Source organism: Staurois parvus, unplaced genomic scaffold (assembly GCF_062004578.1).
Source record: "Staurois parvus isolate SC_StPar_1 unplaced genomic scaffold, SC_StPar_1.0 ptg000694l, whole genome shotgun sequence".
NCBI classification, from domain to species: Eukaryota; Metazoa; Chordata; class Amphibia; order Anura; family Ranidae; genus Staurois; species Staurois parvus.
Genome location: NW_028318490.1, coordinates 4,272,501 through 4,291,073, shown reverse-complemented (window position 1 = coordinate 4,291,073; position 18,573 = coordinate 4,272,501). Strand labels below are relative to the sequence as shown.

The 18,573-nt window shown below is 42.2% G+C and overlaps 1 protein-coding gene across 4 annotated transcripts in view; it reads right to left on the bottom strand.

The window, feature by feature from the left end:
• The window catches only part of ESRRA (estrogen related receptor alpha), a 32,729-nt gene that overhangs the window by 10,413 nt on the left and 3,743 nt on the right, over positions 1-18,573 (bottom strand). The window contains exons 2-7 of one of the 4 annotated variants that reach the window (XM_089652834.1): positions 18,199-18,305; positions 14,687-14,923; positions 10,210-10,527; positions 7,605-7,721; positions 3,467-3,592; positions 1,549-1,716 (exon numbers count right to left, since the gene is read on the bottom strand). In XM_089652834.1, the coding sequence (XP_089508960.1) occupies positions 1,549-1,716; positions 3,467-3,592; positions 7,605-7,721; positions 10,210-10,527; positions 14,687-14,717 (760 nt within the window). In that variant the 5' untranslated portion in view covers positions 14,718-14,923; positions 18,199-18,305. The remainder of the gene's footprint in view (positions 1-1,548; positions 1,717-3,466; positions 3,593-7,604; positions 7,722-10,209; positions 10,528-14,686; positions 14,924-18,198; positions 18,306-18,573) is intronic. The other 3 variants (XM_089652836.1, XM_089652835.1, XM_089652837.1) reach the window with 3 other exon arrangements.

Sequence of the window (18,573 nt, the reverse complement as noted above, 5' to 3'; positions counted from 1 at the left end):
GATGCATCAGTCTGATACTACATCTGTTCCTCGCCGGCTCAAAGACTGAGAACTGAGTGATCAAAGACCACTGCTCGCTCAGCTCTTGGTCTTCAGTCTGCAGAGAGCTGGTGACTGTCAGCCACCGGCTCTCTGCTCTCCCCCTTCAGCGCTCACTGGATCACTGGGCTATGAATGGGGCGAGGATGGCTGGCTCATACTCTCCGTGGCACGCTGAGAGCCAGAGCCAGCTGCCAGTCCAGGCATCTGGGTGGAGAGGCTGAGTGACGTCAGCAGACAGCGGGCTTTGGCCCACTGTTGGCTGAAAACAGGTAACGGGACCACAAAACAAACTGCACTCCTGTGATCCCTAGCAGAAGTACAGCCAAAATAGCTTTGGCTATACTTCTACTTTAAGTACGGTTTATGTCCTAATACAGGACTTTTCTCAACAATTCTGTCAGCGTCACCTGGACAGGAAGCAAGGGAAAATGTCCCTAATGGGGAATACATGCTGACAGAGGCTTTCTCCTCACTTTCCTAGACTTTGCTGTGTCTATATTTGAGAGGGAATTTCCCACCACTTCCTGTTTTTGTCTGACAACCCTCAAGTAGACAAGAAATAAGGAGACAATCCCCAAATGGGGACATATGTAGCAATAAAAGGTTAACAAAAAGGTTTTACCCCTTCCTCACTCACAAAAAAAAAAATGGAAAAGATTGGGTGTATGTAAAGCCAAAAAACTTTGTATATATATTTTTTTTTTCATAGAATGGGGAAAGGTTAGAACCTCTGTCAGATTTTTTTTTTTTATTGCTGTGTGTCTTCTGGGAAAATGTTCTCTCTCTATTGTCTCCTGTACCGAAATCCAACATTTTTGATTTGTCACAGAACAGGTGAGGGGAATCTTCCAATGGGGATACCTGTTCTGAAGTCAACTGTCTAAAAGTGGATATCGCCTCATTTGGAGAGATTTACGCTTACTTCCTAATTTGTCTGTGGGGACAGGAGGGGAAGGAAAATCTCAGACAACAGAAAACTGGAGTCTTTACCATCTTCTACTCTAAATCTGCTTTTGGCTTCACATACACTTCATGAAAAGCAGCTGAATTCTTTGTTTCACTGGATGCTCTGCATGTCTCCCACCACATTTCACAAAGATTAGAGCTTTTGAATTTGTAAGGAAGTAGATATATGTAAAGGCCTTTTGTAACTCTGAGTGCAGTTAAACTTTCTCTTATTAAATGTTACTGCAAATCAGAATTCATGACTAATTCATGATTTAGGTGCACAGACCCAGTTTCCAATCATTAATGCAAAACCCCCGGCTACAAACATGGACCCAGAATCTGGTTTGAACTACCACACTGCTCCATGTTATACCTGGCTTCAGGAACAACTACAGAACTGACACAAAGCCTCAAAATGATGGCAAAATAATTCTAGTTGTGTTTGCTTTAAAACGTTTGAGCTCTACAGGTCAAAAAGGACAATTCATAATCAAATAAGAAGTGTGAAATACTAGTCTGAGATGGCCACCAATCCATTTTAAATTAGTACTTGCTTACCTGGGATGTTCTTAGCCCAGCTGATAATGATGACAATCTCTCGGTCTGCGAGGTCACATAAAGTGCTCATAGATTTCAGGTAGCCATCAGGAAGTGCTGGATCTGGCATTGCAAACAGTTTATCTGGCTCTGCTACCAAGAGGTGAGAGACTACAGTGTTGACTGGAGCTAAAGATCAGAAAATGCAAGGAATTGATGAAAAAGAAGTCAGTTTATTGTAAATCTTTTTAATTAAAACAAGTTTGTTTTACCTTCACTTTGAAGAGAGTTTGTGTCCAGGTGATGAGGATTCATGTTTTACATATTCTTATTAAGTACTAAATTAGCTTTTAAACAGGCCCTCAATAACTCTGTAGCAGCTAACACTGTGGAGCAATTCATCCTCAAATGTTCATAGCAGTCCTTTCGTCAGTTCAGCTAACCCAGCTTCCCCCTTTCATTAGTGACTTAATGACTTTCCAGCTTTCTAATCCTGAATGTGAACACACAGCAGGAGCTCTGGCACTGGGGAGCAGGATGAGTTTAGCTGGCCTAGACAACAAGTTCAGTGCTACTGCTGCTGTGAAATGTAAGGATGTATTACACAAAAGTGACAGAAGCAACGGAGGGAAACAAGGGGTTGGTTTTAAAGCTTATTTACCACTTAAGAATACATAAATCCTTGAATGTCCGTAGCCTGGCCACACGTTAACAATCAGTGTTTTAACTCAGGAAAGTTCTCCTTGTCAAACTAAACTAAAAAAAAGCAGTTTTTGAAAATATCCAAAATGTTATTTTTGTCATCTCAAGAAGAGTAGAGTGGATATCTTCAGGTGAAAAATTGTCAATGTTAGTATTTCCCCCATTATCTGGGAAGATTTATGTACTGTACTATGCATTGGGGTACCATTCTAAATAGATGGCCCTGCATTTATTATTTTTTTCCTAAGGGGCCTGCAGAGTATTGCACCTGAAATCAGCATATTGTGGGTGCAATCTCAGGCTCCTGCAGACTCTCAAGGTAGCTGTCTGCCCGTACCTTGCATGGGCAGGCAGTTACCTGAGACCAGGAAGATCAATGAACTACCAGGATGCACACCAGCGCCCTCGTAGTTCATTGTGAACTACAATCAGTCAGCTGCAATGGATGACAGTACTTGTAGTGTATCTTTTCACAGGAAACTGTGAATGAATGAAGGATGCAGCCATGTCGGCACTGGTTTCAAATAGTGACAGCAGATGCAGAGAGAGGATCCCATGCACACTGTTACAGGGAGGGGGAGTTCATTGTGAACTACAATCAGTCAGCTGCATTGGATGACAGTACTTGTAGTGTATCTTTTCACAGGAAACTGTGAATGAATGAAGGATGTAACCGTGTCGGCACTGGTTTCAAATAGTGACAGCAGATGCAGGGAGAGGATCCCATGCACACTGTTACAGGGAGGGGGAAGATCGGAGGGGAGAAGCTGCAGATGATGGAACATGTGAGATGTTCCAATCTAAAAATGGGTGGAACATGTTCCAAAGGTGAACTTGTTCTTTAATCCTTACGCTTCACCTAACACCTAAAGGGTGCCTAACATTTAACTCCCTCTCCCCCCCCACCCCCAACCTGACATTTAGGATAACTTATGTATCCTTCACAAAGAATCTGTCATGACAAGAAACTTAAACAACAGGACAATGTTGAGAAACACTGACAAATATTATAACATGAGAAGTTGTCAGGCAATGCTAACCTGAACTAGTACAAGAAGCCAGGACCCCAAATATTACAGCCAAACAATATACTGACATTAAAAACCTGGCTATAGATTAATTTTTTTTCTCAGTAGGTGTTCAAAACAGTAAGTATTTAATTGTTGGCACTATATATCTGTGTAATAATAATAATTTCCAACACCAAATCACACTTATATTATAGAAATGATCGAACCTTGTTTTTTGACTACTGATGTTGTACTTTGCTGGGACTGTCCCCCGGGAGTATACTGTAGAATTTCTCCTTCTGGTCGTCGCTTGTATTTCTGCCGTCCACCTCTGACTCGGTCTAATCGCACCCCTGTAGATTAATACCAATAATTATTGCAAAGTTTCCCTTTTAAATTTTATCTCGCTGAAATGGTGACTACAAAATAATTCAACATTCAAAAGCTCAACAAGTAAATCCAGAGCAATTTCTCTATGCCACAAGTCCCGACACTGTTGCTGCCCACATTTAAAGTGATAATAAACCCTCAGCTTTTAAACACTTTCAGCGGCTGAATTATTCACTTACTGTGTATGCAGCTTCTTTTATCTTTTAATCCTTGCCTATGTTCCAGCTTACAGCGGAACTTCACTCTCAATCAACATTGATTATTTTGAGTCCTTATGCTGCTAGCATTAGTAAATAGATAGGAAAGTATATCATATTTACTTGTTTTAAGCTTTTTATTTTTTTACATTTCTTTAGTTATTTCCTGGTTTCCATGCCTAGGCAGATGATGTCATACATCCCAGGAGTCTTCAGGAGAGGAGAGGAAGGGAGAGGGGGTTCTTAGTTAAGCACACCATCCTGTCTGCATGCCTGCGCTGAGGGCAGATGGATTCCAGGAAGTAAATAGTACAGGAATTATCTGCCCTTACTCAAGATGGCCATGGCCTGCAATGCTACGGGGGTGTTTTTCAAAGTGTTTTCCCAGCAAAATAAAGCATGGAATCATGAATAGATGAGTGAGTTTTCTTTAAATATTAAGTGAACTAAATTGTGTTTTTGGTTTGTGGTGTAGTTACAGTGTAGTTCTGCTTTAAGCTGGTTACTGTTTTAAGGTGGCTCCTTTCTCCTGTGGTGTCCTATGGAGCCAACCTTGCACACAGGGACTAGAGCCGTGTCTCTGTACACTGTGTATAAATAGAAACACACAGCCCTGTAGCCTAGGTTGGCAAGGCACTCCCCTGCTCCTCCCTCCTTCTCCCCTCTCCAAGCTAATAGACTGACTGGAGACTGCACTGTTCACTGTTAACTCTTTCCTACGAATATAGAGGTTCGGGAAAGCAGCACTGAGAGAGCAGGAAAGTTGTAAACTGCAAAAATAAGGTAAGAATTTTAACAAATACTTTGCTGAGGAATGTTTATTTGATTGTGCTCAATGTGTTAAGCCAGGAGTCTCCAAACTATGGCCCTCCATCTGTTAAAGTACTACAAGTCCCATCATGCCTCTGCCTCTGGGAGTCTTGCCTGTGGCTGTCGGAGTCTTGCAGGGCCTCATGGGACTTGCAGTTCCTCAACACCTGGCGGGCCATAGTTTGGAGACCCTTGTGTTAAGCTAAAAAACGCTGAGGGGTTAATACTAATTATTTCAGATGTTTGCTGAATTTACTACAATATAAATAAAATATATTATGGTGAATAGAGACAGAGTAGCTCGCTACAGAACAATAAATGATGCTACTATTGGTAAGATATTTGTGCGTAATTTTTTTTCATATTGACTGTGCTGTTATGAGCCAGAATTGGCAGGTTGAGGGACAGTAATGAAAAGTCTGGGTGGGATATACATAGGATTGTAGACATAATAGGCCTCATGCACTCTGGGCTTAAAAAAGGCGTTTGGCTTTTTTTCCCTGCCTATAAAAGCACCTCTACGTTAGCCTGTTTGTGCTGCGTACATTGACAATGCTATATAAAAGTACCTGTAATAATAAATAAATCTGCATTTTTTTGCCGTGTTTTTGCTATGGATCAGTGTGAAAGTAGTCTTACTGCGTTTTTCTGCCTCCCTGTGGCTCCTTGGTGGACTCCTATACCTCTCCTTTTTCCCCTCTCCTCCGTTTATTTGAAACAAGTACTGCACATTAGTTGTGCCCATGCACACTACAAATCCCACAGTCCACCATGGGTGTGAGCAAGAGAGAGTGTCAATGGCAGTTATTTACTAAAACTACATGCTGCAAAATCTCCTGCACTCTGCGTAGAAACCAATCAGCTTCCAGGTTTTATTGTCAAAGCTTAATTGAACAAACTGAAGTTAGAAACCGATTGTGTAAGTGCATTTCAACACTTGGTGGTGGTGGTGGTGTAGTACCGGCTCGGAAGGTATTGTACGGGCCTGAAATACTCAGTATTGATCTCTGTGCAGAGCGAACTGTAACACAGCAGCTGGTGGTGGGGGCCAAATTTCATCTAACAAGTACAAGATCCTTTTCTGATGTCAGAACATAAAAAAACATCTGTGATCATACCAGAAACAGACCCCCGCATTCAGTTCTCAAGCAAGGAACACAAAACCATTGAAAAGACCCAAAGTAATGGATATTAAGTCCTCATGCACACTGGACGGTTTTTCAGCTGCTGTTTTTGGCTTTTGGTGGTTTTTTCTACAGCCAGTAAACTCCACGGCATGTTATCCTATGTGTCCATACACACACAGGCTCTAATCAAGTGTTGTTTTGGCAGGGGCATTTCTTGACTGGAAAAAAACCCAAAAACTAGTGGGTTTCTAGAGGAGTTTTTTTAGGTGGAAAAATGCTCTAACACTGAAAAATGCAGTAAAACACGGCAAAATAGCGTTTTTGGACTTTTTTGGAGCAAAAAAAATCAATTTTTTGGTAAAAAAAAAAAACACTAAAAAATGCAAACGCAGCTAAATGCTAAAAAACATGCGTTTTTAAATGTGACTTTACACAGCGTTATTATAATGCCCAGTGTGCATGGAGCCTAAAGAGCAAGCTTGTAGCAAAATAATGTTGCAAAATGTATTACAATTACAGTTATAATTCTCACAGGGATACAATTATTTACAATAGAGAGAAGAGGAACTACAATTTTAAGTGATGCTGCTAACAAAACCCAAAAGGTGCCAGAAGTTGCCCACATTGGGTCTCATGCACCCATGTACATGAGACCCAAAGGGGGCAACTTCTGGCACCTTAAGGCCATACAACGTAAATTGTGGGTGTATCTCTGCACCCGGGAGACACAGCTCCTGTGTACAACCGCCCATAGTAATGAAAGGCTGTGTCCCTCACCGACATTTGTTCTTCTTCTGTGTCTGCCCCCATTGCAAGCTGCTTGCTGCAAGGGCAGACGTGCGGGATCACTCTCAAACTGGGTTGTGTGTGTCCTCAGACACACACAGCATGCCTCAGCCCCCCCCCCCAGGATTTGATTGTTTGATTGACAGAAGCAGGAGTCAATGTCTCCTGCTGCTGCCCGATCCTCCTGTGAGAAGAGCTGCTAACGGACACAGCACTGGATCGATACAGTACAGGAGTCAGGCAAGTATTTGGGAGGGCACAGCAAGTGGCAAACGTTTACCTGAATGCTGGCAATGCATTAAGGTGAAAATTTTTTTTTAACATTTAATAGGATTTAGAAGGGGATTGGGAGTAGGTTTCACATGACGTTTTTTCTCCTGAACGCCATTCTAAACTGCCCCTACACTCTGCTGCTGCTAAACTCTGATAAAAGCCTATGTGTGCATGGACACATAGGTTTTTGTTGAGTTGAGTTCAGGGGCTTTGTCAAAAAAAAAAAAAAAAAGCTAAAGCTCCTGAACTCACGTTTAGGAGCAGCATTGTACATGAGGCCTTACAGTTGTCTTTGGGACAGGAAATAAAAAGAAATCTCATCAAAAGGACAAAGAAAATAACTAAAACCTGATAGGATTCCAACCATATCTTATTCTTCATCCAAAATAAAAAATAATTCCTGTAAACCCAGAGGCCAACTGGAAAATTATAAAGTAGACTCTTGGGCAGCACAGTGGCTAAATGGTTAGCACTTCCACCTGGCAGTACTAGGGTCATTGGTTTGAATCCCAGCCACGGCACCACCTGCCTGGAGTTTGCATGTTCTCCCTGCGCAGGTTTCCTCCAGGTACTCTGGTTTCCTCCAACAGGTAGGTTAATTGGCTCCTGTCTAAATTGGTCCTAGTATGTGTATGTATGAATATAAGTTAGGTAGCTTAGATTGTACGCCCCTTGAGGGTTAGGGACTGATGTGAATGAAATGCAATATATATATGTGTATGTATGTAAATCGCTGCGTAAATTGACGGCGCTATACAAGTACCTGAAATAAATAGACTCACCTTCCTTAAGCATGCCCACACGAAGGCACTTGGTAAAACGACAAGCCTGGCATGCCTTCCGCCTTCGCTTAGTAATTTCACACTCATTAGTGGCTGGACAGCTGTATTCAATATTTCCTATTAAAGACATGTCAAAGAAATATCAGTATACCATTAAATAAATCTGATACAGTACTGCACCGCAATGGGGGTTATTTACTAAAACTGGAGAGTGCAAAATCTGGTGCAGCTCTGCAAAGAAACCAATCAGCTTCCAGGTTTTTTTTTTTAACCAAAGCTTAACGGAACAAGCTAAAGTTAGTAGCTGATTGGCTCCCATGCACAGCTGCTCCAGATTTTGAGTGCTCCAGTTTTAGTAAATCTCCCCCACTGTGGGCAAGCTTAGTTTTGACAAGCCTTTTTTAACAGAAATAGTCATTTTAAGAGGTGAAGAACTGTAATTGCCTGCAGTTTATTGCCTTCTTATTTGTTGTTCTTCAATTTCATTATTGGGCTTTATTTATAGTGGCCATTTGAAACCTTATAAAAATAAACTCCGCTTGCAAACGTTATGTTCTTCCAGTAGATCAGGTAGACTCTTGAGAGACGCAGCTAAACACTTCTCAGGTCATCCCATGGCGGAAAAGTTGTGAAATAAAATATTCACCTAAACCAAAAGTTTGCCCACGCAGGGCAAAGCAACACGTTTCCTTATTCTCCACCCTCCTGACCTGCACACTGACCATTCTTTTATCTCTCCCACCATTCCACTGAGCCACTGCAAGTGAAAGAAGAAAGCTCTGTGGAAGCTGAACGTTGTGTTTAGATGCTTACACAGGGCTGAAGACTCTCTTCCTGCTCTCGTGATAGCGATGGGTCCCCCTCAGCCAATTATTAAAAACCAGCACTGACATGATGATGGAAGGGGAGCAAGTCTCATGCTCCCCATATCTGAAAGTATGGGCTATTAGTCCACACTTGTGGTGGTCATATGAACCAGCAGGGAAATGAAGGCAAGCAAAGTACAACTGGGGAGAGTGGCAATTCAGTGAATCTGTTGCTCTGTTCTGCATAGTAAAGAACAGGTTCACTTTAGGACTTAATTCAGACAAGCAAAATTTCAATAGCCTATGTGTTCTGACATGTGCTACAACTGACACTCAGCAAAGCAATAGGATGACAGATGTCCATTTAAACAGACATATTATGCCCCAAAACACAAAGGGTGTTCTGACAGATGCTGAAGAAAAAAAATCTGACATCTGTCAAAGTTCCATTCATGTAGGGGCATTAGAGACTTACTTGCTCACACTGAGATGCACTGTGTTTATCAAGGACAAATTTTGTTTTGGATAGTGTGGAAAGCGATCAGAACCCCTGTCTCATTTTACTGCTTTTTGGGTCTCTATTAGAGATTTCCCTTATCGTCCCTGCCAAATAGGTTTCTCCAGAAAAAAAAAAAGAGGGGCAGTGGGGGAAGGGGAAGAGGCTGTATTCACACAGAATGGGGTGCCAGGAATGGCCACTGACAGACACTGAACAGCCTCAGATTTTTTGCCAGAAGAGAAACATACCAGTTCATACAATATGTGCAAACAGCAGAAACACAGCCACTTGTGCAAATCATTGAGCAGCCTCTTCGCATTTATTCCAGGAGTTCAATGCAATTAGGGACTTTGACTGGTCATGGATGCACACGGTTTGCATCCAGGAATGACATTTCCAGCTGTGCACAAACTGGCTGCAGCTAATTGGCTAGTTTGTCTGTGCCCATAGCATATAGTGTATTGTTGCCTCGGAACGCAGCAGCCTATTTATCCAGATTAGCCATCTGAATCAGCTCAAACACAGAAAAACATTTATGACAGGTGCACAGACAGCTTTACATTGCTTTCTCTGTACCCACCACAGATTTTATCCTCATTCCCTGTTTCTGTACAGTAAATAAAGCTAAATCTCTTTAATGGTGCAGAGATAGCAGTAAAATCCTGATAGGGGTTCTAATCCCTTCCAACTCTAGCTGATACAAAAAAAAAATGGCTTTACATATACATCAGGTAGTTATAAGGGCAGATGCTCCCACATTTTGTAGTTTACGTTGTGCTGGCAAAGGTCATGCTATCACCTCTAGTACCAAAGCAGCTAAAGATCTGTAGAAAAAAAAAATATTAAGCTTGCCAAAATCCTTGTCCTAAAGGGTAATAAGGCCTTTTTCACATGGGGCGGATCTGTCTGCCGATCCCCTGCTAATCAGAGCAGAGAAGGCGAATGACAGGACCTTGTCTGCTCAGTTTATGCAGAGCAAGTACCGACAGAACCCACCTTGCTCTGTGGGCGGCCGGATGTAAACAGACTCCGCTGTCCATTTACACCTAGACAGAGGCGGACGGATCCCCTTCCATTTTTTTTTTAGCAGACCGGATTCTATTGGAGGAAGGCAGGAGTAAACAGACAAGTCTGTTTACACCTGCCTGTTCATAGGGGTAATGGAGGGTCTGATCAGGTCTGCCTGAAAAACTGACAGGCGGACCTGATCAGACTCTTCATGTCAAAGGAGCCCAACTGTTCTTTTGTTAACAAAACTGGATTTTCACCTGACTTTTATTTCGAGAAATGAAAGTCTTACCTTGTATTGTACGTTTGAAGAAAGCTTTGCAAGCTTCACATGAAGCCACGCCATAGTGGTATCCTGAGGCCACATCACCACACACAAGACAAAGCCTCTTGGGGATAGAATTTAGAACATATTTGCCTCTCCCAGCAGTATCATCCTGCTCATCGTCTCCACCTCGGCAACAACGAGGGCCTTGTGTATCAGGTCCATGACCGCTGCTGTCACTGGAACCACTAGGACTTCTACGGCCAATGCTCTCTGGGGTCCCTGGTTCTGCTTTAATACACAGGTCGGGACGTCTGTCACGAGAAGACATGATATAGAGGAGTTCTGGAAAAAAAAAAATTTAATAAAAGTTAGTGGAATAAAAATCAAAGCAATGGGCAACACTACCTCATACACAGAGTTGTTAACAGTCTTAAAGTCTTGGTTAACCAAAACTCTTTTCCTATTGTAAATAGATTGTGGAAGTGTTAGAGCCCCTGTCAGATTTCTGCTACCACCTGGGGATCTGTTAGCCCCTATTCACACCACTCTGTAGTTATTTTCTTATGCCTGACTACACCCAACATCCAGAATACCATTGTATGTTATTGTGCCTGTTCAACATTTGCTGGTACCCTACGATGCCCTACACTCAAAGAAGTACATGAACTTTTTTTTTTTAATTACCAAGGCTTATTTGCTGCTTAGACTTCAATAGGAGTGTTTGTAAACTCGTGGCACACACATTTTAACTTCTGAAAACCTTCTCTCCTCCTCCAGAACTGCTATCATCCCCTTTCCCCCTTGCTTACTGTCCTTCAAACTTTAAAGGGGGCCACACTGCGGGGAGTAGAAAATGTCCAGGTGTCAGTGGGAGTAAACAATGCCCCCTGATTGGTATTAGGGGGAGTAATAGTGTCCTGTGATTGGTGACAATGTGAGGAATAATGTGCCTTCATTGGTGTCAGTAGAAGAAATAGTGCGCCATCATTGGTGTCAGTGGAAAGAATAGTGCACCATCATTGGTGTCAGTGGAAAGAATAGTGCACCATCATTGGTGTCAGTGGAAAGAATAGTGCACCATCATTGGTGTCAGTGGAAAGAATAGTGCACCATCATTGGTGTCAGTGGAAAGAATAGTGCACCATCATTGGTGTCAGTGGAAAGAATAGTGCACCATCATTGGTGTCAGTGGAAAGAATAGTGCACCATCATTGGTGTCAGTGGAAAGAATAGTGCACCATCATTGGTGTCAGTGGAAAGAATTGTGCGCCATCATTGGTGTCAGTGGAAAGAATAGTGCGCCATCATTGGTGTCAGTGGAAAGAATAGTGCGCCATCATTGGTGTCAGGGGAAAGAATAGTGCGCCACCTTTGGTGTTAGTGAAAAGAATAGTGTGTCATCATTGGTGTTAGTGGAAAGAATAGTGCTCCATCATTGGTGTCAGTGGGAGGAATAGTGCCCCATCGTCGATGTCAGTGGCAGGAACGATGCCCCACTGTTGCTGACAGTGGCAGGAATAATGCTCCAAGGGCCAGATAAAAGAAAGCAAAGGGCCATGGTTTGGAGATCACTGGTATATGCTATATTCTTTTTTTTTCCCCACAAAAGCGGAGTTATCCTTTAACTCTGCTACAGCAACCCAGGGTGTCCCTCTTGCACATTTGCTCTTCATGTCTTGTCTACTGAAGCCATTTTAATCAGGACAGGAAGTGAGGGAAAATCTTTCTAATGGAACCCAAACAGCAGTAAAAATGGCTTAAAATAGTTTATGGGCTGCTACAACATTCTGCAATGGTTGCTATGGGCTACACCTCCACTTTCCAATGCCACCAGTGTGCTTTATTGTTGTTCAGCTGTGAATGATTAACCCTCATACTGCCACTGATCTGTGATAAGAGGCAAGGATCTGTACTGCCTATAGAAACTAGTTATGATTGCAGATGTGATTCTTCCAATAAAGGTTGGAGAGCAGACATCTAAGTGCTTGCATTGCAAAGCACACACTATTCCTTTCTTCTATTCCTATAAAATATGCCCCATAATCAACCTAACTCCTAGCACAATAAACACGAAAGAGGAAAATTCTAGACATTCACATTAGTGCAAAGACTGGATCTACAACTAGAATGACTATTGGGGGGGGAGTTTACTAAAACTGGTGCACGCCTGCATGGTAGCCAATCAGCCTCTAACGTCAGCTTGTTCAGTTAAGCTTTGACAATAAAACCCAAAAGCTGAATGGTTTCTATGCAGAGCTGCACCATGCAGTTTAGTACATAACCCCCCTATATGTTGTCAGCACACCAACAAAAGCTTGTTTCATAGTACAAAGATCTGCTTTACTGCATGATCATATGGAAAGAATGTTTCAGGACCACGCATGGGGACCCTTCATCAGGCAGGTGGTAAGATTGTTATCATACAGGATTAATATAGCATCAACAGTTTGCACAATGCTTTACAAAATAAGAGGAGACAGTACAGTCACAAAACAATTCAATCTGGGAGGGATAAACAGCCCATAGATTATGCAATTTTTTTTTCCTTCCACTGCTCACGCAGCACTATTGTGTTCTGCCGGCAGAACACAACAATCACTGCTAGCGCCTATAGCCACCGGCAGTGATCACAAATCCGACAGGCTGGTTGTACTGAAGTCAATTGATGCATTGAGCTGGTCCCTGGTGAACCGTCCATGATTCAACCTATCAATGGCCAGATTTAGTAGACTCGCAAGGACTTACAATCTAAAGGCATGACATGATAAGAACAGTCCCTGCGCGGTCCTGAAACACTGTCTATGAGACCATACAATAAAAAGAGCTTTGCACCATGAAACAAACTTGTCTGTGTGCTGATGACATATATTATTCATGTTATACACTGTGACCAGTCAGATGTCGATGCAGCACATTTTTTACCATATGGTTCATTCCAGTATGGTGTGTGAAAGGAATACACTTCATGGATTTACAATTATACACAACAGGTCTGTGCCAATAGGTGGAAAAGGCACAGAGGCCACTTTCAGCCACACTTTTTTTAATCGTATTCAGTAAATATACAGTTATCTCATAAGATTATTTACCCATATGACTATGGAATTAGAAGCATGGAAAATTATCAAGCATTCCAGAGGTTCTGTGATTAAGCAGAGATACACTAGAGTGGTATATATTTCTTTACGGAAACTTCATCCAACAGAGAAGGAAAATACAACTATCCAAGAACTTGATCATTCATCATCCATAAGAGTGAACCTAAACTCAAATGGTAACCTAAAGCCATACTAATCTTACTGTGATGCACAAAAACTGCAATAGAAAGGATCCGATACCTACTTTTTATGGAAAAAGTCTGCTGTAATTTACCTCCAGTGCTGGCAATGTTTCTGAAATGGTCATGTGATCTGCTCAAAGAGGAACAGAGTTCAGACTGCCATTTTTCCATTAAGAAGGAATCATATGCGCAGGCCTAGGCCTCAAGGTGCACAGGCCTTCAGACACATAGCAATGGAATGAGGAAGAAGGGTTAGCCGCACACCGGAGGATTGATGAAAAGTAACAGATAATTTATTGATCCATCGAATACAAAGAGCACCAGGACATGTACAAAGCTGTTAACGCGTTTCAGGCGATCATGTGCTTATTTATAGCAATATAATTGTGTTATAAATAAGTATGTGATCGCGTGAAACGCGTTAACAGCTTTGTACATGTCCTGGTGCTCTTTGTATCCGATGGATCAATAAAGTTATTCAATGGATCAATAAATTATCTGTTACATTTCATCAATCCTCTGGCGTGTGGCTAACCCTTCTTCCTCATTCCATTACATGTGTTGGCGAGCCAGAATCTGCACCAGTCTTGGTTTAATGTGGATTGTTCACCTGAGCGGTAACTCCTCTATTTTTCATAGACACGTAGCAATGACTGGAGGGGGTTCAGAGCAGCTTTTTCTCCAGGTAAGTATCTCAGCCCTTCTATTGTTCTTCAAGTCATCCCAGTAAGCCTGTTAATTAGATCTAAATCTTAACTGAATGACATATAGGGGTTGATTTACTAAAACCATAGCGTGCAAAATCTGGTGCAGCACTGCAAAGAAATCCATCAGCTTCCAGGTTATGTTTCGTCAATGCTTATATGAATAAGCTTTCGGTTTTAGTAAATCAATCCCAGGTTTGCTAAAGTGCTGTGGCGCATCTTAAACAAATAATTTCCTTTTCAGTCATATAATATACGATTTTCATCTCTTGTGTACATGCGCTACCACGAGTGTTGGCTGCACACAGATTCATCCGTGGCCAGACATTCATCCCCACCTGCAGGTAACTACTATTGTGCGAATACATGCATGCCTCCTTTCAGCCTGTAATTTCTTTGATGAGCAACCACAGCTGTTTGCATCCACCTGTAATCCCAGCGACAAAAATCCTCTGATTCTTGCTGCCGGAATACACTATATGCAAACAGCCATCGGCGTGAAGGCAGCCTTACTTACTTGTTAAATTTTGCTTTCCCTCTGCTTGCATATTCCAATAAATTGCTTTCTAAATACTTGTCTTTTTTTTTTTTTCCTTTGCGATCCCCTGACTGCAAAGCATCAGCTGATATGTTCACTGTGGGCGGTCAACAACCGTGCAGAATTCCCTATATCCATGCTGACATCCCGCTGGTGTCCATAGCTCCCACTGCTGTTGACGGGCTGCCAGGCCAAGAGAAGAGTTCAGGCCACAATCTGCAGAGAAAAAAGGAGATGGGCCTGGAGAGCGCTGGAGCTCTGCAGTCATATGACCACAGAGAAAAACTAAAAATACAAATATTCAGAAAGAGATTTATTGAAAAATGTAAGCAGAAAGGGGGAGAGCAGAAAGGGGGAGAGCAGAGGGGGAGAGCAGAGGGAGAGCAATGTTTACCAGGTAAGTTATTGTGATGCCTTTCCTTCTACTTTAAGAAAGAAAAAACTATCGTGAAATCCTAAACATAAGGAAGCATTGACATAGAACCAGAACAGTAAGGAAGACTAGTATGAACTGCAAGGGAATGAAGTTAGTCACCTTTGCACTGTTTAAACCTATATGGTTACGTTAGACTGGTTTAGCAATAACCTCGGGGTATAAAGAACAACACAGGAGCACAGTTGTAGCAACAGAACAATGTCTACAAGAACCAAAAAGTGTTGGAGCCACTTTACTTGTTCTTATTGTGTAAGGAAAGAACAAATGACAGGTGTTAAGCAGGCCATATACGGAGCAAATTTCTTCTCAAGAAATTTGCTTGATTCCCCCCATCAACACAGACAGAGTTGACAGGGGAATCCCTCACGTTGAGCCATTGTATTCTCCTGTGGGGGGTAGCCTTTCTTGTCAGGACAAGACAGTGATATACTGATCTTAAGCCACCCATAGACAGTTTGAATCTCCAGTTCAGCAGGGACTGTTGAGATTCGAACCATATATGGGCAGGCTGATTGTACCAAGTTGATCGATCGTGCGTGCACCCTACCTGAGCCACCATTCGCGGCCTCGGCTGTCAATCACCGGGTCCCGGCAGGTGATTCCCCACTGGCACCTGACGATCTCCAACAGCAGAGAGACCTGTATGTAAACAACACAGATCTCTCCCCTGTCAGCTCCTGCACACTGCTTTCTATGGCTCTGCACACAGCACAGCACACAGTTAACCCTTTGATCACCCCAGATGTTAACTACTTACTGCCCATAAAAAGCAGTGTGTTTGCAGTGAAGCACACAGTTAACCCATTGATCACCCCAGATGTTAACTACTTACTGCCCATAAAAAGCAGTGTGCTTGCAGTGAAACACACAGCACAGCACACATTTAACCCTTTGATCACCCCAGATGTTAACGACTTACTGCTTTTTATTAGCACTGATCACTGTATTGGTGTCACTGAGGATGTCAGTGACGCCAAGTCAGTGCCCCCCCCAAGTGTCAGAATGCCCACCGCAGTCCCGCTATAAGTCACTGATCGCTACCATTACTAGTAAAAGAAAAAAAAATTCCTGTATATGTACCGCCATTTGAAAATGCTATAACTTTTATGTATGTAAACCAATTAATATACAAGTATTGGGATTTTTTTTTAGCAAAGACGTGTAGCAGAATACATTTTGGCCTAAATTTATGACGAAATTTGATTTTTAAATTTTTTATACTGGATATGTTTTATAGCAAAAGGTCAAAAGTATTGTTTTTTTCCTCCAAATTGTCGGTCTTTTTTTTTTTTATGGTGCAAAAAAAATAAAAAATGCACAAGCGATCAAATACCACCAAAAGAAAACTCTATTTGTAGGAAAAGAGGACATAAATTAATTTGGGTGCAGTGCTGCATGACCACGCAATTCAGGTAAAGTATCGCAGTGCCGTATCGCAAACAATGGCCTGGTCAGGAAGAGGAGTACATCCTCTGGAGGGCAAGTGGTTAACCTACTTGTGTTTACATGTGTTTAATGTTATGAAAACAGACTAAACACACAAATTACTTGTTTATGTAAACGCAGCTACACTAAATGCATCTAAACACTGTTGTCTAGTGTGCTTCAGCCATAAAAAAGCATTATATGCTTCCAGATCTATTTAGTAATGAGCTCCAAATGCATCTGGACACTGGTATCTTGAGACAAGTAAGCACGAGACATATAGAAATGACATAAATGCAAATAAGGTTAGCCAACACCAATGTGAATGAGGCCTAACTGTCTATGTGGTTCTATTAAGCTGGCCATGCATGCATGGGGCAAATTTCATCCAAGTTTCTGGAAGAAAAAAAAAACGGTCAGAATCTGCTCCATGGGTGGCGCAACCACCCGACATCCTTCGACTGAAAAACTGAAGACACAGTGGCTAAATGGTTAGCACTTCCACCTGGCAGTACTAGGGTCGTTGGTTCGAACCCCACCCACGGCACCACCTGCCTGGAGTTTGCATGTTCTCCCTGTGCCTGCATGGGTTTCCTCTGGGTACTCCGGTTTCCTCCCACACTCCAAAGACATACTGGTAGGTGAACTGGATCCTGCCTAAATTGGCCCTAATATATGTATGTATGAATGTAAGTTAGGGTCCTTAGATTGTACACCCCTTGAGAGTTAGGGACTGATGTGAATGTACAATATACATGTAAAGTGTTGTGTAAATTGACGGCGCTATACAAGTGCCTGAAATAAATAAGACACTAGGAAGAAATCTGTCAGCTGGACAGTGCTGCATACAATCAGATGAAGGCACTTTCAGGTGTTTTTACAGCAAAAAAAATTGATGTGTGTATGGCCAGCTTTAGCGTGGTAGCACAAGGATGGTTCAGGAAAAGGTGAGATGCAAACAGGTGAGGATCTTTGGGGCCGGTTCACACTACAGAAACGCGTTCCGGATGCGTTTTTGCATGCGTGTTTTTGGAGCATTCCGGGTGTGTTTTTGATGCTTTTTTGACACGTTCCAGTGCGTTTTTTAATGCATTTCAGTTCAGTCTTTGCCCTTTCTTTTTCTTCAATTTAAATAGGGACATGTGTGTTCCAGTGCATTTTTGGTGTGTTTCAGTGCGTTATTTATGCGTTTTACCACGTTCCAGTTCAGATCTGTGCAGAAAAAAACGCAGCCTGTTTAATTTTTTTTTCTGCAACTGGAACGTACTGGAACTTCAAGCACTGATGTGAACTGATGGACAACCATATAACCTATTTTCTGTGCATTTTGATGCAGAAAAAAAGCAACACATGTAGTGTGAACTGGTCCTTAGGGAAGCTACTCGGTTCTGCTATATCTTTGGGCTGAAGTCAAGGGCTCAGTGTAAGAATAGCAAAAAGGTGCAGTACAGGAAGCTGGTGTAGAAAGTTGTTGGCTGGTCAGTTTAACCTTTGACCTGTCCCATCCCCCAGACACTCTCTCATTACTCAGTTCACCGAGCACAGTTCCTGGGCTGAGGCCTGTACAGTTTATATGACGGGCAATTACAGTCACATGAAAGACAAAGTACATAGCATGGCTGACACTCACAGAGAGATGCACATGAAGGCAGACAAGCAATGCGGCTCTTTTTGTCGGTGGAGGAGTCACTGACACCCAGGTGGACAGTCAAACACTGCGCTTAACACTGATATCTCCTGTAGATAGAAATATGAAAATATGAAAACACTGAACACCATGGTACAACAGGTGGATTGCTTTTTTAGGGTAAGGGCGGCCCTTTCACACTAGTGCACTTAAAAATACATATTGTGTTTTTGATGCATTTTCAATGCATTTTTGGAGCATTTTCTGCATTCCTGCCTCCCAACATGCACCTGTGAAACTTGGACATGCGACTCAAAAAAACACACCATGGGTGCATTTTTTTATGCATTTTCTACTCATTTCACTGGAGGGTTGTGT